Source organism: Hypomesus nipponensis, chromosome 3 (assembly GCF_054491055.1).
Source record: "Hypomesus nipponensis isolate SF chromosome 3, ASM5449105v1, whole genome shotgun sequence".
Classification (NCBI taxonomy): Eukaryota; Metazoa; Chordata; class Actinopteri; order Osmeriformes; family Osmeridae; genus Hypomesus; species Hypomesus nipponensis.
In genome coordinates, this window is record NC_140363.1 from 8,577,322 (window position 1) to 8,604,975 (window position 27,654).

At 39.4% G+C, this 27,654-nt stretch overlaps 1 protein-coding gene across 25 annotated transcripts; it reads right to left on the reverse strand.

Moving 5' to 3' along the window:
- Positions 1-1,081: 1,081 nt before the first annotated feature.
- On the reverse strand, positions 1,082-27,278 carry LOC146299669 (uncharacterized). Of its 25 annotated transcripts, none has more exons than XM_084675282.1 (48): positions 26,868-27,278; positions 25,248-25,424; positions 24,990-25,073; positions 24,809-24,910; positions 24,534-24,677; positions 23,757-23,900; positions 23,428-23,526; positions 23,102-23,218; positions 22,805-22,912; positions 22,496-22,537; positions 22,348-22,374; positions 21,310-21,426; positions 19,682-21,181; positions 18,798-18,854; positions 18,503-18,688; positions 18,094-18,186; positions 14,156-17,824; positions 12,996-13,043; positions 12,857-12,901; positions 12,725-12,778; positions 12,368-12,415; positions 12,188-12,235; positions 11,978-12,046; positions 11,556-11,603; positions 10,933-10,998; positions 10,767-10,811; positions 10,634-10,678; positions 10,078-10,125; positions 9,400-9,447; positions 9,276-9,311; positions 9,121-9,168; positions 8,952-8,999; positions 8,744-8,800; positions 8,582-8,632; positions 8,260-8,328; positions 8,102-8,149; positions 7,289-7,336; positions 6,864-6,923; positions 6,721-6,765; positions 6,522-6,566; positions 6,308-6,352; positions 6,069-6,122; positions 5,874-5,918; positions 5,428-5,469; positions 5,013-5,057; positions 4,672-4,740; positions 4,449-4,484; positions 1,082-4,302 (listed from the first exon to the last, which is right to left on the reverse strand). In XM_084675282.1, the coding sequence occupies exons 1-48, from the start codon at positions 26,887-26,889 to the stop codon at positions 4,217-4,219; spliced, it is 8,277 nt and encodes a 2,758-aa protein (XP_084531408.1). In that variant the 5' UTR covers positions 26,890-27,278; the 3' UTR covers positions 1,082-4,216. The 25 variants fall into 25 exon arrangements, with proteins under 25 accessions (XP_084531408.1, XP_084531406.1, XP_084531405.1 ...); XM_084675280.1 differs by having other exon boundaries at positions 12,368-12,412; positions 22,805-22,924; XM_084675279.1 differs by having other exon boundaries at positions 10,767-10,808; positions 22,805-22,924.
- Positions 27,279-27,654: the final 376 nt, after the last annotated feature.

Genomic DNA, 27,654 nt, shown 5'->3' on the forward strand with positions numbered 1-27,654 from the left:
AGCTGCCGAAGGCTCTTCCTCCCTGGACGCAGAGATAATCAGATTTAAGTTGTGGTGTCATTACGTAAGAGCATCATTCGATAGTCTGAACCAACCGTGTGTGGCCGAGATGCTGTCCATGGCATGACACAGCAACCTGAGCACAAAGGACAGGGCAGTCTGGGTACAAATGTACCCATGCCATACCAAACAGTGACCTACTTTCTATACAGTGCCGTATGACCAGATATTGTAGCACATGGTTGCAAAACCTCATAATCTCCTTCTGTTAATATTCAAATTGACGTGTTTGACAATGCAGATTAACAGTTCACAGCGAGTGACATTTTGAACATTTGAGTAGTTCTGTTGTGGCTATTTATACGTTTTATATCACTCTCAATACAGTTAGTCTTTATGCAGGTCTTTAGCTTTCAACACCATAACTGTCCTTAGCTCCCCCACCTGCTTCAAGAATCAGCCAAAGCTTCCCAGCTAGCCTTGTGTGCTGTCCAGCCTACTGAATACTGGGGCTACAAGTGGCCATTCTTCTCGTTCTAACGTTCTGGCTGCAAAGTTCTTGGCTGCCTTGAATGGATTGAGCTGCACAAAACCATGGTAACTGGAGTGGAACTTATTTGGCCATTGTCAACCACATTAATATCATACAAGATTGGTTTGCACGCTCTACTTGAAATATCCTCAGAAATTACAACTCAAGAAGTGCACAGTAGACCTTTAAAATCAAATTTTCTCTCTGTCCCCTGTAGCTTGGATCTGACATTGAGATAGTGTTCCAGTACATTTGAATGCCATTATTATTAGTGAATGCCTATGATGTTGATGGTAGTGTTTAATTATAATATTCATTAATTTGTCCTTTATGACGGTATGGCTTTGGTCTCCCGCTCTCTTTATCTCTCTCATCTCTTTGTGTGTCTCGCTGTACCTCTTATTCACTTTAAGATATAAAGAAAGAAAGAGAATGAGAGACAAAGACAAAGACTGAGAAAGAGACCGAGAGAGAGAATAAAGAAGAAAAATTGAGACCAAAGAATGTTCACTGACAAATCTACCCACACAACAAATCTGGACAACGAACCAGTGTTCAACTTTATTTACATTAGTTGAAGTAATGACACAACACACCTTTAAAACAGCTTAAAACATGGGCTTGTTCCCCACATAATACTTCCATTTACAGTAGTTCTTCCAAACCCAATTTTTCTGACAATTGCAGCCGAGAATTTGAATTGTGTTACTAAACATTGCCCTCATCTGACAAAATGGATGTACTACAACACATGCAAAGGTTCTTTTAAATTCTTCATATTCTTACTCTCTGCCCGAAACCTTCTTTTACAAGTGTTTGAGTAACTAAAGACAAAAGATAAATTACACAGATTTGGATAATAAACAAGTAACTTAATGCTTAGGCATAAGAGTAAACTCTGATTAAAGTCTGACTTATTTTTTGGAGAAAAAAACAGAATTTTAGCATCAATGTTTTTATGTACAGATTTCAGTAAAAGCAAAAAGTAAAAGTATAAGCTCACAACCAAATGGATATGTAATTGCATAAATTGATTTGCACTCATGTACAGCTAATGCCACACAAGTAACTTCAACTTCACGTCGGTGTAGGTGACAGACAGATCATTCAAAAGACCGAAATCATGAAGGTAAAGAAAACTGAACACACTTCATGCACAAACTTGGATATGTACCACGTATGTAAGTACGTGACTGTATACAGACCAATGTACTGACTGTATATACATGCAGACCAATATTCTGACTATAAACATGCAGACCAATAAACAGACTGTATATACGAGGACCAATCAGACAATCTGACTTAATTCAATACTGCACATAGATACAATGTTGATGGGTAGAATATACATTCATTCATTTCATAAATAATTCAAAAAACAAACAATTTGAAGAAAAACACGGATTAAAAATAAAAATGTAATATAAGAAACACTACTCAGTTTGTAATACTTTAAGGAGGAATAAAGGGATAAGTTCCCTTTCCTAAGCTCAGTCAAACCATTTAAAACAAAGATTGATGGATATATTTCATTAGTGAACACAGCATAAAAGACCATACCACAACCTGTGATATGCCTCCACTAAATAGCATGTTCAGCACTATGTAAAGAGCCATATGTAAACAACCTTTGGTGCATGCAAAGTGAGACATGAGCGCACATCCACACAAGGTTTCAACATCTGTTAAGCCTTGAAATGCTTTTTCAACATTAGACATTTAACTTCAGTAAAATTTTAATTATCAAGTTAAAATGAATAAGGCAGTGGAGAATGGTGAGTAAACCAGGTACGCTCATACACGCAAACTTACCACCCTTTCCTTTTCATGGATGTTGAAGAACTACAGAGCAATAGTCCATAGATTCATGACACAATCACATAATGAATGCAGTATTTACAATCACTCTTAATAAATATAAATATCCTCGTGCAATATTACTATCGTATGTTAGAAACTTCACAGGGACAGTTATATTTATTATCATCTTTTTGTCATTGTGACCATATATTTATTATATCATTATCACTAGCGACATGTTCTGTACTGTGCATTTATATATCAATACATGACAAACTTAAATAACATCACTCTGGGATACCAGGGCTTGATCTTCATATTGAGAATCAACACACATACTGTAGTTAGCAAGTCTAACCCTAACCCAAGTAGGATTTGTAACAGGCTATTTTGGTCTATCAAATAATAGATGTGTGCTTTGACAAGCAAGAGTGCTATACAATATTATGTGCCCTTTCAATAATTTCCACACCGTCCCGCTAATGTTCCAGTTAGTTTCATGTCACGGATTATAATACATTAACCCTGTGCAGTAAAAAAAAGTGATTTTAGTCACAAAGACACAAAATGGGTAACGAGAGATTTCGATGTCTTCAGTACCAGACAAAATGGAACCTTCCAGAACCTTTTTTGCCATATAAGCATTTAGACTATTCCATAGTCATCTGATGCTAAACAATACCCATTCTAAATGTAAAGCTTCCTCCCTAACCTCCTTCTGAGAGATCAGATAATGGAATGCTTAGAATAAGCACCCTGAAAGGAAGGAGTATGATCCTGTATGGACGATCATGTGTTGCACCATCATAGACGTAAAGATGGTTCATATGGGTAAGACTTCATCACGTGACCACACCTGACTCACCACTCTCAACCTTCTGAGACGTGGCAGGCAGGGGGCGTTAATGTCACACCTAACTGCGAGGTCTTGGCTTTGACCTTGGTCTGTTTCTGGGGGAGCTCCGAGACAGGCAGCGCTTGGTCATTCCTTTCCAGAGTTCTTCAAAATACAAATGAATTACATTACTGACATGTACTGTAAGGAGAAACTACATTTTGACTCTGAAAAGCAGAAGAGTTCCCTGTACAGTTGAATGAGTGCTCATTATCTACTTGTCAGACATCACAAAAAAAGTAATTGAGCTCAATAGACTAAAAAACAAAATCTCAGAAATAGCATGCTCAGCTATATAGGAATCATGATCTCTTCCGGCCATAAAAAAGCAGCACGTGAAAGAGAGTGAAAGAGTAATGGAAGCAGACACTGATGTGCCAGCTTTAATAAAAGGTAGTAGTAATGTTGTAAAACCTTTTTAAATAAGTTTTTGGTTCCTGGTTTATGGATGGTTTGGTGGTTGAAAGGCATGTTGTAGGATAATCCTTGGTGTGGCAAGAAAAACTTCAAGTGTACACATGTGCCCACTCATCAAGTATATTTAAATGGTAAATCCTACATTTAGCTCAAATGTTTATCCAAAAACTGTGTCGAAAAATGAAACAACTGATAAATCAGTAAAAACATCGAAAGTGTACTGTTTCGTAACAAATCGTGACATTCATGTAATATCCTCAGAAAAAAAAGAACCCTTCAAACACAAAAAATATATTGGAAAGGAATGACACTGGCTGCCTGGTCTCGCTATTGGAGCTCAACCAATCCAGGAAATGTAAGAACTGTCCGTCATCCTGCATCTTCCATTCTCCTCCATTGTCCGAGGCTTTTTGCTGTGGACCAGCATTGGGCGCCAGGCTGCGTTGCATCAGCGGCGGTTGTGATCTTTGTTGTAGTTCTCTTTGGTAAATTGACTCAACACTAAAGGTGGTTCCCCCAACACGTCCATTGGTTTGTTCTGACTCTGTGCTCCGCAGTGGGCAGGAGCCTCACATCTGGAGGGGTGAGAAGGGGTAGAAGGGATACTGCACGTCGTCCTCATCCACAAAGAAGCACTGGAAGTAAGGCATCTCATCTGTGGAACATTCAGAGAACAGGTCATGCAAAGAGCAGCAGCAACTTGCCTTGAGTCATTTGTTAACCTGATGCAAGCCAGATGTTGCTACTACAATACATTGACAAGGTATGACATTGATGAGGTGTGTGTGTGTGTAGGGTCACCTTCTGTTGATAAGTTGTCTGATTCTACAGGATCAGCTGGTGAAGAAACGAGACATGATGTTGTCAGAATAATCAAAACATTGACCTGACCCGTTTACTTTCAATAGATATATCTAAAATAATAAAGTAAGGTCAAAATAAGGTCATAAACTATAGAAGTCATGTGTATAAATAAATACTACTCTGTTATCAGATGGTGTCACTCTACTGTCTGTGCCTTTACCTATGTGTGAGATACCTTTCTTTGCAGGCTCCAGACGCTGTTTCTCTTTCAGAACTCTATCTTCTGTAACTAATAGAAACAACATGACTGAATGAAATATCCAATATGGTCTACCTCAGGAGATTAGAGAAAATTACTTTCATGTCTTGCAGATTGTTGCTGACGTATTGTGCAGTTTTAGTGATATAAACTCCTATGGATGAAAGATGTCTACGTATTTGCCTTTGCATTTTCACATAACAGTTACTATGTAATAAAGTTGATGTTTTATCTCAGGAACCCAGAGCTCCTTATCTTTTTGTCCAATCAGTGTAGTACCAACTATTTCGGTCTTTACTTGCCTTTCTTCACTGTGTTTGTTTTGGCCTTCTCCGGAACATCACGTTCTGTCGTAAGGCAGAAATGATGTAAGTAAAGGAAAAAAAGGTGAGAAAATGAACTTGCTTAAAAATGTGTCCAATCGAGTCCAAGATGGGGCTAGGCTCGTACTTGATATAGTGATATATCAAGTAGTAGCCTATGTATGTTTCGATATAAGCCTTGATATATGTTTTGAGGTTTTATGCAAAAGACATAAGACGCCTGGACATGTTTGGAATGGAAATGAAAACATTTGATACTAGCTACTAACTTTTTGTTGAAGCTGGTTTGACCTTTGCTTTGGCAGGTTCAGGTTCTTTTACATAATTAAACACTTTACAACCAGTGATGGGTAAAGCACAGTAATAAGAGATTGAAATATGGTCTGGAACTCACCTTTCAAAGTAGGTGTTGGTTTGACATTCTCTTTTGCGTCCCCTATATCAACAGTAAAGTATAGGATATGATTTACAGTTTAAATTTTCAAGAATGGAGATTCAGTATGAGATAATACCTCATAATAAATCGAGCACATAAAAAATGACAAATGTAATAAATTATAAATATGTCAGTCACTTTTAGGATCGTAAACATATTTTGTATTGGCTGTAATGTGGAAGATAATATCAATAACTCAACTTCTTCCACACACACATGAGCCATATTTATTTTTAATACAGACAAAGCTCTCATCCAATACAAATAACACATTTGGAAGTGCATGCAAACAGCACATTTACTTAATTTGTAAAAAAATACATTGATTCATTAAGCTAACACTTTTATCCAAGCCAGTTGTTGCGTGTAACAAGTGAAGTAAATAAAGTCTTCCATTGCTTTACCTTTCTTAATGTTTGCTGCTTTGAGTTCCTTCATTGTCACAGGTTCTGGGAGTCAAGAAACCGAGTTCATTACACAATGCTTAGATTGTTCACATCTTGTAGGTTCTTATTTTATATCATAATTGTGGAAAAAAGTATGTAGATGTCTCATTATGTAAAAGGATGAGAAAAGTAAAATAGATAACTAATTCAAACCTTTCTTGGTTGCAGTTGATTTGGACTTGTCTTTCTGAGCCTTGGGTTCTAAGACTAAAAAGATTCATGTCAATTGAAATCTCAGTCATCACCATCATCTCACAGATACAGCATGTGGGCAAATCAAGCTTGTCAGTTACTGTCTGCAGAATTCCATAAATCCCAATAAAGCATTAGCAGCTCTACAGTGCAGCTACTAGAACTCTACGGCAGCAAAAGCTAATGTCATTATTCAATACCTTTCTTATGGGCTACTGATTTGACCTTTTGTCTGGAGACATCTGCTAAAGAAATTGTTGTAGTCAAACACCAAACATTGATATTGTGGTGCGTGATGTGTTTTTTAATTAATGTACTATGTGATATGGTATGATAAATGATAGATGTTGTGATCAACAAAAACGGCTGTATGTTATGATACAGCAATTTGATCATGATTCAGTTCCTATTTACCTTTCCTCAAAACAGGTGGTACGACCCTCTCTTTAGGCTTTATAGCTTGAGTTTGAAACCAAATAAAGTGATTGAAGTAATCTCCACAAATTGTTAATTTATGACAGATATATGACAGATATTGACAAATATCATATTTAAGTAAAATAGTTTTCAGAAATGCAAGATATCCATGTGGCTGTTAAAGAACTAAATGTACCTTTCTCTGCAGGTGCTGACTTGACCACTTTTGTAGCCTCGGGATCTACTTGCCAGAAAAAGCAATAAAATATCAGTGTTCCATGACCTCTGAAGACTGAAGACTAAATGTTGCTGTGTACAGAGATCCACTAAATAACATACCTTTCTTCACAGACACAGATTTAGCCTTTTCCTTTTTAGCGGTGGGCTCTGCATAAACAACTTTTGATGACACAAATACACCAAGTAAGGCCAGCATTATGTTAAGGTAGGTGTTGGTATGGAAACTACTAGGGGAAATTGGTTCTAAAACAATTGTCATTACAAATAATGAATACAAAATACAGTTTTAAAGGTTAATTCAATATTTGAAGGCAATAAGGGAAAGAACTCCAGCGCTAGGTCTTTATTGTGAGACCTTTACACACGTAGCACAAGATCCATTTCTTGTTGCATAACCTGACTTGTGCTTATCTATGACAGAATCTGGTACAATAGACAAACATTCCTGAAATAAATAAGCACTGATTCACATCCAGTGAAATTGCAAGTATACATAGATACAAAATATAAACTTCCTACTGTACCTTTCTTCAGAGCAGTCGGTTTAACTTTGTCTTTAGTAGCCTCCGGCTCTATTAAAAGAAACACGTGATTTTGAAAATCGAGTAAAATATTTGCATACAAGTAGTACTGTAAGTATCACAAGGCCAGCGCAGTCAGGAACTGATAAGATTTTCTAACTTTGTGTAGAATGGCAACACAACAGGTCATTGGAGTTATCTAGCAACACATTTAAACCAAAGGTGTTAGTTAGAAAGACAACAATGGGGCATACTAAGTTTAGTATCTTTCATCACAGCTGCTGATTTTGCCTTTACTTTAAGGGTGAAACTTCTCTCTTCAGAGAATATTGTAATTAATCCACTGGATTTCTGAGAACAGGAAGCAAATCCAGATATATGGTATACAATATGATACCAACTAACCAAAATGGTTAGTTCAGTCAAGGCAATCACGTATTAGATTTGAGCATTTATTGTTACATGACATGCACATGTAGGTTTGACTTCGGCGGAGTGGATAATCTAAGGAAAGCACTCCCTGCCTCCTCGATGCAACACATACATACATGACATATGAGGCAGGGAGCAATAGAGATATAATCCCCCATGATGGATGGAACATACACACAGCATGGGGGAGAAGGGGATGGTGAAGGGCGGCAGCAGCACTGATCATACAACAACTGTGAGTGTGTGTGTGTGCGTATCCGCTCGGCCTTTTAATGCCGTCTTATTGGACGTGGCCCAATGAGCTTTTAATGCTAACACAGGTGTGGTAATGAGCGGATGACACGCGCTGCCATGCCTGAACTAGCTGCCCCTATTAAATCTGACCTTTCTTTGCAGTTGCTGACGTGACTTTCTCTTTAGGAGTCTCTTGTTCTGAAACCCCCCATTAGAGAGTGTTGTTAGACAATCATTGCATTACTGTACATTCTGTTAATGTCTTTATATTTTTTTATATCTGGACCTGCATATTGCATAACTAATACCTTTCTTCAAAGCCACAACCTTGACCCTCTCCTTGGTAAGCGAGATATTTCTGTGAGAAAATTCAGCCTCTGTAAGAAAACATACAGTTTATGATCTTCAGTATGAAAAGGTCTAATGATTTGATGCTTGTGGAATCTATAGAAGCAATTAATCAAGTTGGGAGATCATTATTAACACAAACTCCTCATCAACAATGTAATCATACACAGAGAAAATTGGACCACTAAACTACCAAGCACTAAATCAACACCAAGACTACTCAAACCATGGAACACTACAGATACTAAACTATCGCCTCTACTCAAACAACACAACAGATACCTTTCTTCATAGGAACTCTGGTCTTTGATCTGGTCTTTGTTTTAGGTGTATCTGGCCCACGAGGGGAGAATACAATTGATACAGATACAAACAAGCTCACTTGTTTTTACATGTAGCTGTACATAGAAGTGTTGTTTAGCAATAGGAGAACACAACTGTTACCTTTCTGAATAGCTGGTTTGGCTTTCTCTTTCTCTTCTCTTCTTAGAGTTTCAGACTCTGAATTGAAATGAACAAATATTCCCATACTTCAGTTACATATTAAAACAGTATGTTTTAATAGAAGGTTACTCAGCGCTGCTTAAATGTTATGTAGCTATTGTTTATGAACATATGAACATTGACAGAAATCAAGGATCCCATGTTTCACCTTTTTTCACTGATTCTTGCTTGGTCTTGGCCTTTGGTGCATCAGGCTCTGTTACAAATAATATACATAATTTACCACATGTAACAAATCAAATGCAGCTACCAGGTAAATAATAAAATGAAGAGAAAATTAAAGGGACTAAAATGTGCACAGTAAATCTCAGTGGCACCTTTCTTTGCAGGAGCTGGTTTGGCCTTTTCCTTTGCAACATCTTGCTCTGCATCCAACACAGAGTGCATGTGAATCAGGAGCAACATGTTCAAATTTCATCCCAGACGCCTGAGGCTTCCCCAGGTCCCCATTGATCCATGTTTCTATACATACCTTTCTTCACAGCCTTTTCTTTCAAGGCCTCAGGTTCTGGAGGAAGGAAGATGAGAAATATATTGTATAATCAGTCATAAACTGAAAGATACAGAAAACATGCAATTTAGAACACCAGCCCTACCTTTCTTGACAGGTGCTGTTTTTACCTTCTTCTGGGGAACCTCTAGCACTAAAACAAAGAGTGTACTATAATGCATGACTATACATAACAACACGCACAATGTTTTGAACCATAATGTGTAAAATGTTGCAATAAGGAATTCATATATAAAGCTGAACCAGAACCAGATGACAGTAATGGGGTTGCTTAAAAACGCTTAGGATTCTATGGTAAACAAATACCAGTGGAAAGTAAGGAAAATAGATGAACACCTTTTTTTGACAGCACTAGTTTAACCTTCTCTGTTGTTACCACAGGCTCTATAACCAGAAATATTACCAGTGGATTGATGAATAAGTGCAAGAGCAAAACTCACAAATTACCCACATTTGCTCATAGTTGGAATGCAACTGAATGTTTTCCAGAGAGTTAGATTTAGTTCTACTGTTTTACGAGGCAATACAGGTAAGATGGGTGGAGGCTGATGCCATCAAATCTTGATAGTAAAATATGTACATGTCAAGAATTGTAAATGCAGGCTCAGACTCAAATCTCAAATGAATTGCCTTTTCAGCAACTGCTTTGCCTTTTTCTTTGACAACCATAGGTGCTAAAATGAAAATAAATAATGAAATGTAATTTAATTCGCACAAAAAAACAGGCCCTCCAGCAACCACATCAAAGGAAAGCAAACTGTACCTTTAGTTGGGATCACTGGCTTGGCTTTCTCTTTAGGAGTGTCTGCTTCTGAAATCAACAAATGTTCAATAAATGCAGCGGTAAGACAACATTGCATTTACTATTCAGAGCTATAGAAAAAGTTTGAACTTGTCTTTGGTGATTTTTAATGCCAAATAATACATAGTAAAGCACACTTTGACCTGAAAGAATCTTAAAGATGCATCAGACATGAGTCTGCAGTATACTACTACTAAAACTTAAATGCCGGTTTAAACAATCAACAAAAGCATGATCATGTCTTTGACTATTTAACTTTAGATGTTGGTTTGGGTTTCTCTTCAGTTTCTAAAAAAGGTTTTCATTAAGGGACAGTCAACAGTTGAGAGAGGGTAGGAGGGCGCTTCTCATCCCATCAGTAGATGGCATGTGTAATGTTGTTTAGAGTGCAGGGTAAGGTTGCTGGGACATTGGGATGTATAAGATGTTCGGGAAATGGGACACACAAGACTTTTGGATAAGGCAATTGATCAAACGAATGGTCCATCAATTTTGCATGGCCATGTATAACATGAACCTTTCTTTGAAGAGGATGTCTTGGTTTTTTCTTTCAGAAGAGTTTCTGAATTAAATGGACACAGACGCCAATGTTACTCACAGACACCAATTGACATCAGAAATATCAGAGGGACAAAAAATTTAAGTGTAACCTTTCTCAGGAGCTGCAGGCTCGGTCTTCTGTTTAGGAGCTTCTGCTTGTAAATCAAACAGTGTAAAAAAGTAATTACCTTCTGACTGTAAACGGACTGACACTGCATGAAGGGGAACTGGGAACACACACGAAGAACTACTAGTAGGACAGAAACAAGTTCACACCTTCTCGGGGCCCGACCTTCACCCTCTCCTTTGTAAGGGACACATTTCGGTGGGAAACTCCAGCCTCTGTGTAAGAAAGACACGTTTGTTTCTCAAGGCATAGTACTGTGGGGACCCTGCACTTTATGAAGTTGTCTGGGGGTTGAACTACAATAAATGGACATTACATTATTGGTGGATTCCGGGAGGTCACCTTGAAGTTCTGGGTGACAACAGGTGTTAAGGGAAGGTTTTCAGGGGATTGGGTCTCTCTTGAGTTGTAACTGTTGTGACGAACCTGAGTTCCACTGTTATTAGCAACTGTTGTGTTAGCTTGTTAGATTTACATTTACATTTGGTGATTTAGCAGACGCTCTTATCCAGAGCGACTTGGAGTAAGTACAGGGCAAGTACAGGGTAAGGACATTCCCCCCGAGGCAAGAAGGGTGAAGAGCCTTGCCCAAGGACACAACTTCATTTTGCACGGCCAGGAATTGAACCAGCAACCGTCTGATTAGTAGCCTGATTCCCTAACCGCTCAGCCGCTGTACTTACTGTAAGTCGCTTTGGATAAGAGCGTCTGCCAAATGACTAAATGTAAATGTAATGTAAGCTAATTGGTACCTGTAAACATTTGATCATACCTTTGATTGATGGGGCCGATCTTGATTTTTCCTTTGATGTGACAGCTTCTACAAGGATATACAGTACAGTATGCTTTAATGCCTCCTTGAGAAAAAATTAACATACAAATACTTAAATGTAAACAGCATACTCTACTACACCTGTCTTCACTGTAGTTGGTTTTGGCCTGTCTTTAGTAACTTCAAGATCTAAACAAATGTTACCATGTTTCTTCAGCCAAAAACATGTTCAGTGAAATAGTTCACGTTTGCCAATGTAGAGATACAAAGCAATGGCTACCATAGCAACTGCTTTAGCACGTCTGCATGCTTTACTCCAGTCTACAGTGTATGTATTCTACAGCAAATTTTAACAGTAACTTTTAACAGTAACTGACATCACTTTCAACATGTTAGGTATGAGTGGGAGGAAAAAGGAATACCTTTCTTAATTGGCACTACTTTCACCCTCTCCTTGGTAAGAGAAGCATTCTTGTGGGTGCCCTCTTGCTCTGTCAAAATAACATACAAATGTGTAAGCTCAAACATTACCACAGGACTAATGGTAGATGCACGTTGACTACTAGATTTTATGTGATGCACTGAGATTGCAAAATGATTAATCGAGACATGTGAAAGGAAAAAGGTCTTACCTTTCCTTTCAACAACTGTCTTGGTCTTCTCTTTAGAAGCAGCAGTCTCTGCAACACGAAACATTCATGTTACTAAAGTGATTCTATTTCAATGTTGAATAGGATCAAGGGTTGTTTGATTGCTGTTTGAAAGCCTAAATTTGTTAAATCGAAGGACAAAATAAATGTGTGAATGTGTACCTTTCATAGAAGGACCTGCCTTCTTGGCCTTCTCTTTTGGAAGTTCTGCTTGTAGTTCATAAAATAAAATGATAAAAGTGTTAGATCTTCTGTCACATATTATAGCCAGCTTGAATGTTATAAATCTCACAGCTTTAACCTCTAAATAAAATTGTGACTGTAGGTGAACCAAGATTTGAAATACATAAATGCGTCCCGCAGAATGGAATTATGAATTTCTTTGTTGAAGTTTGTAAAGTATTTTCTTTGATAATTTCAGTTTACTCTAGCATTCTTTATACAATAAATAACTTTTTTGCTGTGTCTTCACCATTCACTTCCATAAAATTGTATATTGTATAAATAAATTCTTTTTACCCTTCTTTGGAGGAGTTGCTTTGGGAACTGTAGTTGGTTCTGCAGGTTCCGTATCTAAACAAAATGATAATTGGAATTCAATTTCCAAAATATTACATTTAAATCACATAAAAATAATTAAAAGTTTGATACCTTTTTTAGCTAGAGACGGTTTGGCCTTTTTGTCAACTTCAACTTCTATCATAAGTAAAAGAAAATACCACAAATACTGCATAAATGACAAGTGACATAACCTTACAAGGAACACAGGAAAATTATAGGAATTTGATACCTTTCTTTGCAGGAGAAGCTTTGGTCCTTCCTTTAATGACTTCTGCTTCTAAACAGTAACAGTAAAGTAAAATTTTGGATCCACGTTCTCTCACTCAAAATATCTCTTATATCAGAGGAATGTAAAATAGGGCTTGTAGCCTTAGGAAAATAGACATCAATTTACATGCATATAATATATAACAATATTTTGAAGAGGTTAACGGTCAAATCAACAATCCTCAATTTTTTTTGATTTATGTTTTTCACAAGCTGTCCTTTCTTCCTTTACCTCTTTCACTACAGCCATTTTAGTTGCATCTATGTAATATTAATAGTATTATTTAAGCAATTATGGAGCTTTCAGTTTGTCAAATTGAAATCACTTGCATTTAAAAGGTAATTATTTGAAATTTAAGTGTAAAGGTCAAACATTTTTTAAGCATATTATGATACAGCACTGTTGAATACAAAACCCAAATTACAGCAGCAAAACTAACATTGTTAATTAGGCCTGGTTGTTAATCTCAGTATCATCAGAAGATTGAGTGAAATAACAGAAGAAGCCCTGTCATGGTACATGGTAGATGTTGATTGCAGGTTTCTATGCAAAAACATATAATGGACATCAAAAACCAACGTTCAAGCCATTGCTTATACGTAATACAAAATAAACTGTTTTATAGTACAGTATGGCATGTGGTATGTTGGGTATGATTTATATAGTTTTTTTTTAAAGCTTTGCAATGCTGGTTTTTATTTTTTTTATTATGTCTCAGAGGGTGCTACTCATCAAGCAAGCTAAGTAGTTAACAAACCGTACTATGTTCAATAGTAAGGCCAACTTTTCTTGACGAGAAACCAGCAATGTACAAAAAATGTGGCCAACTATACCTTCTTTCTTAACAACATAAGCTGCCTTCTCTTTTGGAAGTTTGATCTCTTTGTCTTCCTTTGTCTGGACAAGTACTATTCTAGGTGGATCCTCTAGAAGCCCCAAAAAGGAAAAGTTGTGACGTTGCAGAGGCTCAGGCTACTAATTAATTCTACATAACTTCAACATAATATTTTGTATGATAAGCATGGGAGTCTTGTGAAACCTACTTTAACTACAAGAATATGTTAATGATTCATTTGACACATTTAAATATCAGTGTTCATAGATGTGTAGAGGGATCTAACCTGTTTCTTTGACATCAAGATCGGCCTTTTTCAAAGTAGGCTTTATGTCGGCCTTCGACTCTTTTGGGACTTTCCCCTCCTTCTCAGCCCTCACCTCCTTCATCTCAACCTTCACCTCTTTTTGGTCAGCTTGTTTTTTCTTGGGCATCACCTCCTTTACCGGCTTCTTGTCGGTCTTCACCTCTCTTTTGTCACCCTCTTTTTTCTCTGGCTGCAGTGCAGCCGTAACCTCCTTCTTGACCTTTACTTCTCCTTGGTCTTCCTCATTTATCTTGGCTTTCACCTCCTTCTTGATTGCCTCCCCCTCTCTCTCGGCTTTCACCTCCTTCTCAGCCTTGACCGACCCCTTTTCGGGCTTCATGTCTTTCTTGTCAGCCTTGATCTCCTTTTTGTGAATCTCAATTTTCTCTGCTGCCACTTTGGGCTTAACTGCCTTTAAGGATTTTGACTCCTTGATGGCCTCAACCTCCTTTTCGGCCTTCACCACCTTTTTGCCAAACATCTTTTTCTCTGGCTTTACCTCCTCATCAGTCTTGATGGCTTCCTTCTCAGACTTCACCTCTTTCTTGTCAACCTTGGTCTCTTTTTTGTGAGCCTCTTTTTTCTCTGAGGTCACCTTGGCCTCAACCTCCTTTTCGGCCTTTACCACTTTTTTGCCAAACACTTTTACCTCTGGCTTCACCCTCTCCTCAGTCTTGATGGCTTCCTTCTCGGGCTTCACCTCTTTCTTGTCAGCCTTGGTTTCTTTTTTGTGAGCCTCTATTTTCTCTGAGGTCACCTTGGCCTCAACCTCCTTTTTGGCCTTTACCACTTTTTTGCCAACCACTTTTTTCTCTGGCTTCACCCCCTTGTCAGTCTTGATGGCTTCCTTCTCGGGCTTCACCTCTTTCTTGTCAGCCTTGGTTTCCTTTTTGCGAGCCTCTATTTTCTCTGATGTCACCTTGGCCTCAACCTCCTTTTCGGCCTTTACCACTTTTTTGCTAAACACTTTTACCTCTGGCTTCACCTCCTCCTCAGTCTTGATGTCTTCCTTCTCGGGCTTCACCTCTTTCTTGTCAGCCTTGGTTTCCTTTTTGCGAGCCTCTATTTTCTCTGATGTCACCTTGGCCTCAACCTCCTTTTCGGCCTTTACCACTTTTTTGCTAAACACCCTTTTCTCTGGCTTCACCTCCTCCTCAGTCTTGATGGCTTCCTTCTCAGACTTCACCTCTTTCTTGTCAGCCTTGGTCTCTTTTTTGTGAGCCTCTATTTTCTCTGATGTCACCTTGGCCTCAAACACCTTTTCGGCCTTTATCTCTTTTTTGTCAACCACTTTTTTCTCTGGCTTCACCCCCTTGTCAGTCTTGATGGCTTCCTTCTCGGGCTTCACCTCTTTCTTGTCAGCCTTGGTCTCTTTTTTGTGAGCCTCTATTTTCTCTGAGGTCACCTTGGCCTCAACCTCCTTTTCGGCCTTTACCACTTTTTTGCCAAACACTTTTACCTCTGGCTTCACCCTCTCCTCAGTCTTGATGGCTTCCTTCTCGGGCTTCACCTCTTTCTTGTCAGCCTTGGTTTCTTTTTTGTGAGCCTCTATTTTCTCTGAGGTCACCTTGGCTTCAACCTCCTTTTCGGCCTTTCCCTCTTTTTTTTCAACCACTTTTTTCTCTGGCTTCACCCCCTTGTCAGTCTTGATGGCTTCCTTCTCGGGCTTCACCTCTTTCTTGTCAGCCTTGGTTTCTTTTTTGTGAGCCTCTATTTTCTCTGAGGTCACCTTGGCCTCAACCTCCTTTTCGGCCTTTACCTCTTTTTTGTCAACCACTTTTTTCTCTGGCTTCACCCCCTTGTCAGTCTTGATGGCTTCCTCCTCGGGCTTCACCTCTTTTTTGTCAGCCTCAATATCCTTTTGGTAGGCCTCTTTTTTCTCTGATGTCCCCTTGGCCTCAACCTCCTTTTCGGCCTTTACCTCTTTTTTGCCAAACACTTTCACCTCTGGCTTCACCCTCTCCTCAGTCTTGATGTCTTCCTTCTCGGGCTTCACCTCTTTCTTGTCAGCCTTGGTTTCCTTTTTGTGAGCCTCTATTTTCTCTGAGGTCACCTTGGCCTCAACCTCCTTTTCGGCCTTTACCACTTTTTTGCCAAACACCTTTTTCTCTGGCTTCACCTCCTCCTCAGTCTTGATGGCTTCCTTCTCAGACTTCACCTCTTTCTTGTCAGCCTTGGTCTCTTTTTTGTGAGCCTCTATTTTCTCTGATGTCACCTTGGCCTCAAACACCTTTTCGGCCTTTACCTCTTTTTTGTCAACCACTTTTTTCTCTGGCTTCACCCCCTTGTCAGTCTTGATGGCTTCCTTCTCGGGCTTCACCTCTTTCTTGTCAGCCTTGGTCTCTTTTTTGTGAGCCTCTATTTTCTCTGTTGTCACCTTGGCCTCAAACACCTTTTCGGCCTTTACCTCTTTTTTGACAACCACTTTTTTCTCTGGCTTCACCCCCTTGTCAGTCTTGATGGCTTCCTTCTCGGGCTTCACCTCTTTCTTGTCAGCCTTGGTCTCTTTTTTGTGATCCTCTATTTTCTCTGAGGTCACCTTGGCCTCAACCTCCTTTTCGGCCTTTACCACTTTTTTGCCAAACACTTTTACCTCTGGCTTCACCCTCTCCTCAGTCTTGATGGCTTCCTTCTCGGGCTTCACCTCTTTCTTGTCAGCCTTGGTATCTTTTTTGTGAGCCTCTATTTTCTCTGAGGTCACCTTGGCCTCAACCTCCTTTTCGGCCTTTCCCTCTTTTTTTTCAACCACTTTTTTCTCTGGCTTCACCCCCTTGTCAGTCTTGATGGCTTCCTTCTCGGGCTTCACCTCTTTCTTGTCAGCCTTGGTCTCTTTTTTGTGAGCCTCTTTTTTCTCTGAGGTCACCTTGGCCTCAACCTCCTTTTCGGCCTTTACCACTTTCTTGCCAAACACTTTTACCTCTGGCTCCACCTCCTCCTCAGTCTTGATGGCTTCCTTCTCAGGCTTCACCTCTTTCTTGTCAGCCTTGGTTTCTTTTTTGTGAGCCTCTATTTTCTCTGAGGTCACCTTGGCCTCAACCTCCTTTTCGGCCTTTACCTCTTTTTTGTCAACCACTTTTTTCTCTGCCTTCAAATCCTCATCAGTCTTGATGGCTTCCTTCTCGGGCTTCACCTCTTTCTTGCCAGCCTTGGCCTCAAACTCTTTTTCGGCCTTTACCTCTTTTTTGTCAACCACTTTTTTCTCTGGCTTCACCCCCTTGTCAGTCTTGATGGCTTCCTTCTCGGGCTTCACCTCTTTCTTGTCAGCCTTGGTTTCTTTTTTGTGAGCCTCTATTTTCTCTGAGGTCACCTTGGCCTCAACCTCCTTTTCGGCCTTTACCACTTTTTTGCCAAACACTTTTACCTCTGGCTTCACCTCCTCCTCAGTCTTGATGGCTTCCTTCTCGGGCTTCACTTCTTTCTTGTCAGCCTTGGTCTCTTTTTGGTGAGCCTCTATTTTCTCTGATGTCACCTTGGCCTCAACGTCCTTTTCAGCCTTTACCACTTTTTTGCCAAACACCTTTTTCTCTGGCTTCACCTCCTCATCAGTCTTGATGGCTTCCATCTCGGACTTTACCTCTTTCTTGTCAGACTCTGTTTTGTAGGCCTTCACATCCTTCAACTCCTTGACTGTCATCTTGGGTTCAATGGCTGTAGTGGAAACAGAGGACAGTAATAAATTGACACGCATGAAAATAACAATACATAGATACCATGTGGGTGAATAGATGTATTGCTATACTGCAAAAAGTGGTCCAACAACATCCTCCATCTCCTTGTCAGTTTTGGATTTTATTTCAACTTTAAAAAACGATTAAGTACATCTATTGACATGATGTACCATACGTAGGCCTACTCAATTTCAGTCCCAGCTCATGTCCAACATGATTGTATTTCCACACAGTGTCTTGACGGCCCACCTGTCATTTTAGTCTGGTGAGCAAATCTCCTCCTCAGAGGCCCTGTCTCGTTCACTGCTTTTATTTCTTCAGCAGACTTCTTCAGAAGTTCATCTGTTTTATGAAATAACAAACATTGTTTAAAAAGAAATGATGTGCCAATGTATTTGTATATGTACATGTGTTTGTATGTATCTGTGTGTGTGTATCATGTGATTCATGATGTAAAAAATGGTACTGGAAGTGCATGCAGCAGCACATCCTGTATGAGCAAAGCAACAGACAAGTCAGTAAAATAAGTGTAATATGAAACTTAGACTACTTGTCCACAGTGCTGCACAACATCATGTATAGCATATGCAGCAGAAATCTCATAGCATCCTCAAATACACTTTAATACACTAGAAAATGCCAAGGTACAGCATATTACCTTTAGGCTGTAGCTTTTCTGCCTTTTTCACACTGGTCTCAGCCTCTCCAATCTTGTCCTCAGAAAGCTCTTCCTCCTTCTCTTTCTCAGACTTTCTCTCGAGTTTCACAGGCTTCTCTTTTTTCTCTTCATTCTTTTTCCTCCTTTGCACTCTCTCCAATTTTCTGACCTGTGCAGCCCTGAGATCTATAAGCAACAACAAACACCATAAGATAATACATGTGTTTGGTATCAGATTTTTTTTTTTTGGGCACTGCAGCTTTTGTCATGAAATGGGGAAACTTGTTTTTCTTACCTTTAAGAACCTCCTCTACCTCCTGTTTTGCTCGTCTTTCTGTTGATTCCCTGAGAACTACATAACATACATGTACGTTTATTCTGCAGAAGAACTCTGCTGAGGCAGGGGTAGGTGATATAATAACCATGTAGTTCTGGGAATCATTCAAAGTACATGCATACAATGTTAAAGGATACTTAAGGCATCAACTGTTATAGTTTATCACATCAATGTTACTGTAGTATATGAAAACACATAAAATATAACAAATTCAAATTAATTCATTCGAAGGTCATAAATCATATTGCAGCTATTGGATTGGATGTTGCTATATTTGGCACAGTAGTGTTGCAAAGTGGGGTTGTTCTGAGTGATTAAAACTTTTTTTGCAGTGTGTCAAGACACTGAATGAACACAACACTGTAGCTTTTGAAAGGCTATGTGTGTACTTCAAGGTTTCATCCAAGATGTTGTTTCCCTTCTGTTATTCTATTTATAGGTCATATTAGAATTTCATGTCCCAAACATGAAAATGGCTAACATTGATATTAAATATATCAGGTTGAGCCATTATACACTTTTCTTTATACTATCTTTGAAATAAACATTTGTAAGTGTATGCACTAAATTGTCAAGTCCAAAATGTTAGTTGCGCAAACTCAACAGTCAATACAAATATTTATTTTAACTAATTTGTCACCAAAACTAGCATAGCTATGCTACTGACAGCCATTTGAAATTAACAACTTTCCTTGGAAACAAATGTTACAGATGGGTAACAAAAATACTTGCTTAAATGTTTTCACACACTCCACTTCACACACCATTTGCACTACTGCACAATTTCTGTCAATCTTTGATCATCTTTGCTGATTCAAATTTGTTATATAAAATCTCTATACCTTTGTCATCTTTTGTGTCTTTGCCTTGGTAATCTTCCACCTTGGGGGCCTCTTCATCAAGTTTGAGATGGGCCCTTGATCCGATTCTCCTTATTTGCTCATAAGGAATATGTACATTCCTCTTCCGTTTGGGTTCTGTTTTCTTGCTTTCGCTGTTGTTGTTGTTTTCATCATCATCAATGATGTCAGAGTAATCTTCATCATCTGTAACAGGAGGTGTTGTTTCCTTTTCTTCCTCTTCCTCTTCAGATGCAATGCCAGTCATGATGTCAACAACATCAAACTTTTCAGTTGTCAGGACGACATGATCATCCTCTTCATTTACAGGCTCATGTTTCTCTTCTTCCTCTTTCTCCTTATCCTTCTCTTTCTTCTCTCTCTTCACCTCCACCTTTTCCTCCTCCTCCTCCTCCATTACTTCTTTTGCAGGCTCTTCTTCTTTCTTTATCTCCTCATTCTCTACCACTTTTTCTATGGCAGCCTTGTTTTCCTCCACTGGTTGCTCTTCCTTCTCCTCCTCTTTCACCTCTTCATTTGCTGGTTCCTCCTCCTCCCCCTCCTCCTCCTCCTCTTTAAACTCTTCATTTGCTGGTTCCTCCTTCTCTTCTTTCACCTCTTCATTTGCTGGTTCCTCCTCCTCCTGCTCCTCCTCCTCGTTCACCTCTTCATTTGCTGGTTCCTCCTCCTCCTGCTCCTCCTCCTCTTTCACCTCTTCATTTGCTGGTTCCTCCTCCTCCTCTTTTACCTCTTCATTTGCTGGTTCCTCCTCCTCCTCTTTTACCTCTTTATTTGCTGGTTCCTCCTGCTCCTTCTCCTCTTTCACCTCTTCATTTGCTGGTTCCTCCTCCTCCTGCTCCTCCTCCTCTTTCACCTCTTCATTTGCTGGTTCCTCCTCCTCCTCTTTTACCTCTTCATTTGCTGGTTCCTCCTCCTCCTTTGCCTCTTCCTTCCCAGGCTTTTCTTCTTTCTTCTCCTCCTTCACCTCCTTCTCCTCTACTGCCTCTTCTACGACAGCCTGCTCTCCTTCCTCATCTTGTCCAATGCCTGGCATGTCCTGTTCCTCGTCACCACCAGCTTCTAATACCACCTGGTGTTTGAAATGAAGATCACCAGTCTTCTTTTTCTCCTCCTCCTGTTTCTTCGTTTCTTCTCTTCCTTCATCCGGATGGTTATCTTCTGCCTCAACAGCCTTCTGTAAGGGTTGGGCCTGCTCCTGTGCTTCCTTCTCTTCTTCCACCACCTCTCCTTCTACCTTCTCTTCCTCTACCTTGACTTGATGATCTGTCTCTTCTGGTTGCTCTGTATCCTTTTTCAAGTGGGCCTTTGATCCTATTCTTCGTACCTTCTCGTAGGTAATGCGGACATTCCTCCTCTGCTTATGTTCCGTGTTCTTGGTCTCGTCGGCATCCTCTTCCTGCAACTCCGCCTCCATGTTGTCTCCATCAGAGACTGCTTCATCCAGTGGTCCTCCAAGATCTAGATTTCCTTCATCATCTTTATCTACATCAGTGACGTAATAGGAAAACATTGAGTGTCTTACTCAAGTGTGTTCTATATCTTGTCAGAAGCTGATTCTCGTGGATACAAGCCAAATTTTTATATCAAGTAAACATATATTTTTTAAATACCATGGTCCTCCTCTGCCTCTTTCACATCCTCCATGGATGCCGTGTCGTATTTCTCCTTCTCCGTCTCTGAAGAAACACTGATCTTGTCCTCTTCTTTGGTGTGCGTCAGTTCTGCAACTGTGTCATCAAGTCATTTTTATCTTTCACTGGTTTCTATCACTCCCCACACAACACCATTAGCATTTGTCACAAGTGAGAGGTTGCAGATGCAAACACAGGATTTAGGACACTGAATTTATGGAGGGAGGTGAATATGGTAAACGTGGACATCTATGTACACGATCCTTTGTAAAGTTAGTCGTAGAGAACATACTGTATGCATACTACATGTGGCAGTATTGCGGGAACAAATGAAAGATTCCAAGGAAAAGATATATCAGAAATACATTCCATCCAACACAACAGGTGTCACTCATCAGTAAGTTAAAGAGAAGTTGCTGGAAAAATGCTGGAGTGGGAACGGCGATGTGAAGACATGAGGAGAAATGCAACTCCAGGTCCACATTTCACAAAGACCTTTCATGCAGTACACTCTAATACTGATATGCACACCAATGTCAGTGGAAATGAGTGCAGAAATCATGGAATGCCAGAAGATTATCACATAACAATGTTTTAATGAACAAACTGCAACAGAAATGAAACAAAACATATGCAGTCAACAAGTCCAAAACCACACAGTCATGTGTTTATTATATTGTTTGTACCACGGCATTAACATAAAATAATGACCATGCCTTGACGCATTAATGATTTCAAACTAAATTAAACAGAAAGGGATTAATTGACTTGGTTCACAGATGTTTGCCGATGCAATCATGTGTAGTGATGAATGAAAATGTAATTTGATCAGTGATGTATATGCAAGTTCAGTCTAAAATAGAACAAATAAAAACAAGTTTGACAGCAAACAGGACAACCAAACCATTCAACTTTAAGAAATAACTTCTGTTGATTGATCCCAAATTATCCATGGCAAATGCAAGTTTTGTATTCATGTAAAACTTTTTCATAAACTGGGCAAATAACAGTGCTTACCTTTTTCCAAAGGTGGTAAAAACTCTCCTTGGATTGGATAAAGAGAAAATAATCAGTGGATATACGCAGAATCAAGAAAATTGATATTTGTCTAGATCAAGTACTAATACCAAGACAAGGCTAAAAAAAAGCAATTAATACTACTGACCTTTCCTCCTAATAAGATGTATCTCAGATGGTGTAGATTCACCTACAGTAAGTGAACAGACATTGGCAACACTTTACATTAAGGTTACATCAACTACCGTAACTACCTATAATATAGGTCCAATATTGTTAAAACATTACGACTCACGTTACTAACAGGAATTGCTTTGTAATTGAATGGTGTCATGTGGCACGAGGTAAGTGGATGTTTTAAAGAAGCAGTTGAATTAATTACAACATCCACTAACCCCCAGAAAAGAATTACCAGCATTCAATTATCAATGATATTGTAATCTGATGAGGAATATACCTTTGTCATCCATGATCATGTTTGACAGATAAGCTAGAAATGTGTTCCTCTTGTCTGTGATCTCCACCATGGCATCTGTGACCACTTGCATCGGGTCAAAGGATATGTCTGGAATGACCCCTTGGAAATATCAGCAGGTTAGCTTCTGCCCTCATGAAAAGTCTTCTCATAGCAAGTAAAAATCTCCTTCTAAACAAGCACTACATTCAGTAAAGCTGTCCATTCTTTGTATACAATATTGATTTACACACAGACACACTGTTGTTCATTGAAGGCAAGTCAAAGGCAAAACAATACCTTGGTCTCCCAATAGTAAGTGGGAGAGGTAGTCCACAAGAATGTTCTTCTGCTCAATGATTATGTCCACTGTTCTAGTGAGAACCGTCATGGGACTGAACTTCACATTTAGGACGCCTGAAAAACCCAGGATGGAATTCAAACCAAAGGTTATGTGTCGGTGGAACAAAACACCTTAAACACTTTAAAGGTAGTCAAAACAATCTGATGTGAATTGTGTTTTTGAAGGTTATAGAAAGTTTTGAAGGTTACAAAAATATACTGGAAGGAGAAAACATTTTTTTACTTAATTGAAGAAAGTTACACTAAGTTCTACTGCATTGTACCTTGCAATAGGTTCCATAAGTATGCCCAAAGTGAGCTCATCCATTCAGAGACAGTCTCCACGATTATCATGGGGTTAAAGCCCACCCATTGAAGAGCAGCTGTTTAGAAGTACCATTAACACATCGTTTTAGTCGTTTAGCAGACTATCTCATACTAAATACTACGATTTTAAAGGAAGTGCATTCCAGTCAAGAAGGTTTAGTCTGTTACTGTGTCCTTTTTTGTACTGTTTAAATGAAACAACACATTTTTAGCTCCTGACATTACATGACACAGTCCAAGCACAACATCATAGAGACATTCTTGCCAAAACATGACGGATATATACCTTTCACACTATCCACGAAAGTGTCCAAAGCACTACAAAGAATGTCTTGTATGGCGTCCCCCACTTTACACATGAGGCCATTGATAACCTCAAAGACACCTCGGCCTATGACTACAGGGTCAATGTAGCTCAAGTCGTATTTTCCTGTAGAAAAACAAAGACATCATGTAGCTCAGCCAATGTCCTCATTACACCCCTAAAAAAACACCCAAAATGTCTTCTACTCAGTGAGTGTGCTCAGACAATTAGAGACACCACTGTCTCTGGGTAAAAAATCATGAGGTCCCACAATAAATTTAGGTCAGCCAGTATGTTTGGATGATGATATATGACATAATGGCATTTCTAAAAGGCAAGGTACCCTTTAGAAGTTCCAACATAGTTCTGAAAACATATTGTACAATGCCAACCACTTCACTCATGAGGCATTTGGTAAACTTGAAGACACCTCTGCCAATGACCACAGGGTCAGTGTAGCTAAAATTATATTCTGCTGTGGGAAACAAGAATGCCATGTAGGTCTGCAAATAATTGTATCCTTAAAGCAAAAAACGAAACAAAAAACACGTAGAATCTTGTCTGTGAGTCAGCTTAGCCATGTTAGGACACCCTAATTATTGGGTTGAAGCTCATTGGGTTAATTCAATTTATGTCAGGTTTTATTCCATCATCATGTAATCATTAGTACTGTACATATTTTGTCATTACATATTTGTAAAATATGTGACACTATGTTGTGTATGACAGAATCTAAACACATTTCAAAAATCAAAGTACCTTTTAGAAGATCCAGGATAGTATCAAATACAGTACAAAGCGTGTCTTGTATGGTGCTCCCAGCTTCTGACATGAGGTCATTGGTAGCCTCGAAGGCACCTCTGCCTATGATCACTGGGTCAATGTAGCTTAAATAAAAGTTTCCTGTAGAAAAAAAGGATATGTTAACAACTGTTAACAAATGTATTAAAAAAGTTCCCAATATATAAACAGACAGTATTGTAAACAATACTGTCAGGAGGGGGGGGTCAACACTGCGTAAAGCATTAAAATACCTTCTTCATCAGAAAGGTAGCTCACAAATTCTTCTTTCGCATCTGTTATTTCCTCAGTTGCAAAGTTAATAGCAGTCATTGGGTCCAGTTCAGGAACAAGTTCTGAAGAATACCAAATGTAAAATGTCTCAAATATCCATTGTTTTACATATAAAGATCCTCTATTGAATGTCTCCTGTACCTTGCGCTCCATTGAACAAGTTGGATATGTCATCTACAGCCTCATTTATAGCTTTCATGGGATCCATGACAATTTCTTGAATATCTAAAGAGTATTAAATACAAAAATGTTATAGAAAATATTTAAATATACATATATAATTTGGGAAGAAAATAAAACGGAACAAATAATTTAACAAGCTATCCATCATGTCCAAATTCACTATGACAAACCAAGCAAAGAGTCAACAGTTTCCTCAGAAAATTCATGACAACGAACCAGTAACCCCTTTGTATTCCACAATCTCGAACATCATGACGCCTGCCCCGATCCAGCAGAGGAGAAAAGCCAGGGCCACCAGCAACTCCACAGAGAAGCTCAGCGTCCGCAACAACCAGAAGCCCGGGGACTTTGGAGGAGACGACATACGCCCCGTTTCTCTGGTGTGCCCGTCGGCTACGTTGGGGGAAAGGGAGGAAAAGGGGGGGGGGGGGCGATTTCCAAATCTGAGCGCATTATGACCAGTCCTAAAAACATATTTGATGGTATAAACGCTGTGGCACATTGTTTAAAAAAACAATCCCCCTCCTTTTACACACATAAATGGTTTAGCTTACTGTGTTACCGGTTATCTACAGCCAACATAACTGGTAACTTTTTAAAATTTACACATGGAGTATTTTATTTTATTATACCAGCCATAGGAAGACAACACTGTTGACACATTTTCTCATGGCACATTATCTTGTGAAACTTTACTGTAAATGGACAGTATTGTAAGACTGTGAAGGGTTGGTACTATTCGTACTATACGGTACTGTACCTAACAAGACAAACAGCTGCATCATGCACTAGACATGCAGCTAGCCTCTAAGGACAGCTGAGAGAGATTGTCCTCAGGAGCTTCGAGATATGATCACAGGATGTGGATCTTTGCCTTGCGTCAAGCTATTGTCTTCTGTTTTTACTGCATGGCTCATTATTGAATTCATCATTTCTAAACCTCATCCCTAACAAGAGGTCTGGATTTGCTTGATGGCTCAGATCAATGATGATCCATCATAACTCTCCTTCCCAGAGCACAGAAAGGTCCATTTGTTTCTTCAGCAACATAGACACCACTCAGGTGGTGGACTTTTGGGTTTATTTGATCAATAATTAAAACCCAAGTCAACACTTTGGTTGAGTTTGAGTAGAGTTTAAAGGTATGGATAGTACTTTATATCTGTCACTGTATGCAGTCATGTGTAAAAGGCTGTTATATGGAATAATGTGGGAGAGGATGTTCATGGTAAGAGGATATTTTTGTCCTTGGCTGTTATGTACTACTGGTGGTGTTGGGTAGGTTTTAAACACTGCCAAAGTCATCACACCTCCTTCCCTTACTTCAAGTGCTGCTTCAACATAAGCGTAACTTCCATGATCCACTCCTCCAAACATAAACACATGAAGAATCACTAACAAACAAGCATTTTAAAACACCTACAACTCAGAACACCAGAATGTCAGTTGTCATTTTCAGGCAATGCTACTTGTTATCAAGCCTTGCCCATAAGACTTTTTTCTGTCATTGTTTGTGAAAGGTTGTTTATGTTTGTATCAGTTTAACTGTGTTACATACAGTCAGCTACAGAGCCAGAGAGTTCCAACAGCCAGTGGCCACTGCAGCACTGTCATGTTCCAGGGTGGTGCTATTCAATCTCAGGCTACATGATACATACATGATATGTGGTATTTATAGCAACCAACATTCACTACATTTTACAAACAGGAGATGTCATAGAAACAAGAATGGCCTCCTGATAACATACATTGTTTATATTGTGGCAGAAACATACGATGAAGCAATAGATTATTGTAGTTATAATTTAAGGAACCCGAAAGGTGTGCCAGCTTTACCTTGAGGAGCAGCTGCCGCCATGATGATTATGAAGACTTAATATCAGGCACAAACCCTCAGCAGAGAAGCAAAGCTTCTAAGTAGGAACTAAGCAGACTCTTTGAAATCCAAACAGTTACTTAGATTCCAACCAAATCTAAAAAGGAAAACAAAATTCCATTAATTAACGTTCCAGCTCAGTTAACCCAGTGAACTCCTTGGTTTTGAGACTCTCTACACGTAATCCAAAGGTCGAAGTTTTCTGAAGAAAAAGGAAACGTTTAAAAAGGTTTACAGTTGCAGAGCTGCCGGTGTCACAGCATTGCAGAGGGGGGTCTGGGAAAGACAGCTAGAAGGGGGGGAAGAGCGCCAAACCAGGGGCAGAGTAGGGAAAGGGGACAGCAGATGACAAGCCCAGCATGTGTTGTTGGTGCCTCACATGGGTATAGGTCAAAAGACGGCACAGGCGGCTGGAGGGGTTGGGGCCGCAAGGTAACCTTATCCCCTGTAGCCTGGGTTTATTCTTAGCCAGGACTTTCAGTGCTCCAGCACAGCTCCGCCGGGCCTTTTTAGGCGGTTGGGGGTTGTACGGAGCCAGGGAGCTCCCAGAGAGGTCTGTCACGACACTAGAGCTCTGAAGACTCTGAAGGTGTCACAGGTCAGATGACACAGTGCTCCTAACAGGGACAACCACTACAATGTGGCATCAACTGATGTTGGTCTTCTTAAGTATGATTTATGTTCAAGAAAACATAAAACATACTTTATGTTTTAGTTGACTAATATGGTCAGAGGTTATCGTGCTGT

Excerpts from the sequence above, each read along its gene's own strand:
- LOC146299669 (XM_084675277.1), bottom strand. The coding sequence starts at position 26,889 with ATGGCGGCAGCTGCTCCTCAAG. Across the intron at positions 24,678-24,808 it reads CTACCTTTCTGATGAAGAAG|GAAACTTTTATTTAAGCTAC; the intron begins GTATTTTAATGC and ends TTTTTTCTACAG. Across the intron at positions 10,679-10,766 it reads GCCTGCAGCTCCTGAGAAAG|AAACTCTTCTGAAAGAAAAA; the intron begins GTTACACTTAAA and ends CATTTAATTCAG.